This window comes from Solanum stenotomum, unplaced genomic scaffold (genome assembly GCF_019186545.1).
Source record: "Solanum stenotomum isolate F172 unplaced genomic scaffold, ASM1918654v1 scaffold12332, whole genome shotgun sequence".
Lineage (NCBI taxonomy): Eukaryota > Viridiplantae > Streptophyta > Magnoliopsida > Solanales > Solanaceae > Solanum > Solanum stenotomum.
Window position 1 is genome coordinate 1 of NW_026021993.1, and position 4,291 is coordinate 4,291.

The 4,291-nt window shown below is 31.1% G+C and overlaps 1 protein-coding gene across 1 annotated transcript; it reads left to right on the forward strand.

Annotated features, from left to right (window-relative positions):
* Nucleotides 1-3,901: 3,901 nt before the first annotated feature.
* Nucleotides 3,902-4,275, forward strand: LOC125849977 (pectinesterase inhibitor-like; the record flags this gene model as incomplete). The annotated part of the gene is made up of 1 exon (XM_049529913.1): nucleotides 3,902-4,275. A coding segment is annotated over exon 1 (374 nt), but the record flags the coding sequence as incomplete, so codon positions are not given.
* Between the last annotated feature and the right edge of the window lie 16 nt (nucleotides 4,276-4,291).

Sequence of the window (4,291 nt, forward strand, 5' to 3'; positions counted from 1 at the left end):
ATATTTTAGATATAAAATTATTACTTAAAACTCTCTAGGTGATAACCTTTTTTTTCATATTCATATTTATATCCTCTGCAACAATTTCTAGGACGGACATTCGTGGAAAATGAAAAAGGCCTTTATCGGATTGGAAGTGATGACTTAAGCCTCTTTCTTCTTCTTATAGGGATTTTAAAGAGCCTGATTCTTTATTTAAGTTCTAATTTGGAAAATTTATAATAGATTTCTTTGAAAAAATTAATTATCAGTTTAACGTAAGATTTTATAAATTTCAATTTTGAGAGCATCCTTTTACGGATGAAAAAAATATATGCATTGTCAACTTAATTATTTAAGTAATACGTTGAAAAATTTAGTTAATAATAATGGTAATTGATAACCATAGAATATAATTCAATAGGTTTATAACTTGAGATACCCCACTTAATGTTTGCTAAAATAATTAAAATCTTGAAGAAATCAATATTTTTTTTGCAATTCACCCTCATCTATATTTTTCTACCATTGATTATTATTTTAGATAAAAATATTATAATGACACTCTAGGAAATTTACTTGTATATGTGTATTTTAACTGTTTAGAGCTTTCTTATTGCAAATCAAAGTCATTTATGACTTGCTGGGAGTGACATTTTTGTCACCGAGTCATTTTTTGTTTTTTATCAAGTTATTTGTATTTCAAAGCCTTTGAAGATTGAATGGTTAACTTTGATCAAAACATCAGATAATTGAGCTTTAAATGTAATTATGATGGATCCTTTAGCTGAAACATAAAGTTTGGTCTTGAAAGACCTTTGGTTCAGGTCCCAAGGCTTCTAGACTTACTTCAAACAACCTTACTGATTTTGGCTAGACACAGTCTTTTGTGTGAGACCCACTTTTTATCGAAATGACCTCTATTGGATGTTTAAAGACATTTATTGTGTCTGAAATATATCTTAGAATAATTTGTTAGGTAACTCCTCAAAAATCAAAAAAATTATTTGAAAGGAAAAATTGCAAAAATTGTACTGTGTCAGTTTCTATGAGTCATCCTATGGATTGTAAGAAGGTTGTCATAGGAACTGGGATGAATTTGAAATAATGTTAAGTCCCGGATGGAGTTATAAGATTTAAACAAATGGTTCAGAATAATTTCTATGAGCCGTGGTAAGTGCTCGTAGAAGAGATTCAAAGGTTGTAATTTTAAGAGAGCAACTCCTGCGGTTTCTTTGTACGGTTTGTAGAAAATATTATGGGATTTAGAAGGTGTCCATAGAAGAATTATATACTTGGTAAAATTTGTGACTTTGAACCTACGGGTTGTAGAATATATTACGGGGCATAGCGATGGTTTCATAGAAGTTAGTTGGACTTATTGGTTTTGGTACCTCATCCTACAGACAAAGAATATGGGTTGTAGGAAATATTACAGTCCGTAGAAGGTAACCGTGGAAAGTGTTTTGACTTAGGGTAAATTTGGGACATTGGTTTTATGGGCTTAGTCTAAGAACCGTAGAAAGTATGACGATCTATTGAAGCATTCAATGGAAATTGTTCTGAAAGTTGGTCTCTAATATTTGGTTCTTCGAGTTAATACTATGATCCATAGAAGTTTCTAGAAACCATTGAGTGAACCCGTAGAACGTGTTCGACAGTTATTTTCAAGCTTCCTTGAGACTTCTCCTAACTATTTAATAGCTATGCTATGCCATTCCTAGTCTATTCTAGGATCCAATAACCGGCAAGTAACTTGAAAATATCAATCCTTGCAATGTATTATTTGGCATACAGAATGGAAGATTTGATGGAGATTTTGTACATACATTTGATGTCCCTTCAATTAACTCCTTTAAATGACCGAGTGAGGTCATCCCTTCAGAAGAAAATAACATCTCTTTGACAGGTCCTGTTTGCCTCACATGTTTTTCAATCTTTTAAACATCAATACCAATTCAAGGCGCATGGATGGACTAATCATATAATAGTCCATTCATCCTATCCATCAAATTATTAATCCAAGACTCTAGGTTTGTATATGCTTTGTCAATTATTCAACTATGTTTGCCAGGTTTGTAAGTTGTTCCTCTATGGATAAAGCATCAGTTACAATTGCCTGCTTGATCGTTTGGGATATCGGCGTGTAGCATAGATTATCTTGCAAGTGAATGTTCAAAGGGTACATATCATAGGATGCATGTGTAGAGGATTCATTTGTTGAATTATAGTTCTTACTTGAAGAAGATTTCTTGGAATTGGAGAGCTTAAGTGGAGCTAGAGTCTTCTTGATCTTTTGGGCAACACTACTTCTTCCTTATTAAGAATTTCTATAGGACTCTTGTTCCTTTTGGGTTGACGACCCAAAATAGGATATTGATGTGGATGAAACTTGAAGTGTTTGTTGTCCCAGCATAGTGGCCTTACTCCTTGCAAAAACTCTGAAACTTTTAAAGGTAACACTAAGGACTCCTTTGCTTTAGCAGAGAACATAGAGTCAACATGCTTAGAAGCGTTAGAATAAGTTTATAAGGATTTGATCTTATTGGAAGACATTTTGATGTTCTATAATTTTTGAATATTTGATATGAGAGGTATAGATTCTCCCATTAGGCCTGGCAGAATTTGTAGAGAGTAAAATTTGTTTTAAGAGAATAATAATCAAGACTAAAATATATCACAACAATCGTATTTATTTGATTTAAATATAGGCTTTACACTCTGTATGAATCCTCCAATTCATGTTTTTAATATAAATTTAATGGCTTGTGAGCTTGATCGTGAATATTGAATATGTTCTTGCACTCAAGGGCATTTGGGCTTGACCTTAAATACTTGACCTTGACTTGTACTGCCTAGAGCTTTAGAGCTTGTTCCTGAAAATGATAGTCTTGATATTGAGTAGTTCTTGAACGTAAATGCTTGGGTATTTGTCTTCTTGAACTTGTAACTTGTAGAGCAATATGTTTTGTTCGATCCATGAGCTCTCTCTAGCTTCTCATTGAATGCTAGTGTGACTTATGAGTTATGAGCACACTGTTTGAAGTTGTAGAATAGAGGAGTTACAATGAAAACAAACTTCCCTTCACCCCCATCATATTTTTTAGATATGGCATATTGGGTTTTAACTAATCTGGCTCTTCATTTGTAGCCCAAATCGATGTACTACTCCAATGAAATTGAAATTTAATTAAATCCATATTTTTTGGACTTAAATAATTAATCTAAGGATATTAATTCATAATATGTATTTGGATTGATATATATATTGAATTTAATATAATTTAAGTGATTTTATATACTGATTTTTAATAATTTTTAAATGATTACAATGTAATTAGAAAATCTAATAATAATTATGTAAGTATTTAATGTTTGTAAGCTACATTTAAATACTTGCATGAATCTCATATTTGGTACATCTCAATGAATTGCATTAGTCTCTTTTATTCGACTTTTCTCTTTTATTTTAATGATGAATTGAATTAATGTCAATTTAGTCTTTTCTCTTATATTTTAATGAATTGCATTAATTTCATATTTGTCCGTAAGCTACATTTAAATACTTGCATGAATCTCATATTTGGTACATCTCAATGAATTGCATTAGTCTCTTTTATTTGACTTTTCTCTTACTTTTTAATGATTTGCATTAATTTCATATTTGTCTTTTCTCTTTTATTTTAATGCATTGCATTGATCTCATATTTGACTTTTCTCTTTTATTCTAATGAATTGCATTAATTTCATATTTGAATGTTTTTCTTTTATTTTAATGAATTGTTTTAGTCTCATATTTGACTTTCCTCTTTTTAATTTACAAAAAACAAACAAAAATACGAATTGCATTAATCTCATATTTGATACTTTTTAAAGCTATAAAAGCATGTTAGAGGGTGCAGAGAAATGAAAAGGTAAAAAAATGACAAAGTCTTTGTACTCTTCATTGTTCTTTCTCTCCTTTGTAGTAGCACTATTTGGAATTCTTCCAAATGTGAAGGGAAACATACTTGATGACATTTGTCCCGGAAGCTTCTTTCCTCCACTTTGTTTTCAGATGCTTCGAAATGACCCCTCTGTCTCTAAAGGAGATATTCATGGTCTTCTCTCTACTGTTCTTCATATAGCTCAAGATAATACCACATCTACCTATAAGTTGGTTAAATCAATTCTTAAACNAGATCCTAATGTGAAAGCCCAAATGACCAATTGCTTGAGAAATTACAATGATGCCATTGATTATCTTAATCGTTCCAATGATTTCTATAAGTCTGCTGATTATATAAACACAAGCTTGTATTCATCTCTTGCA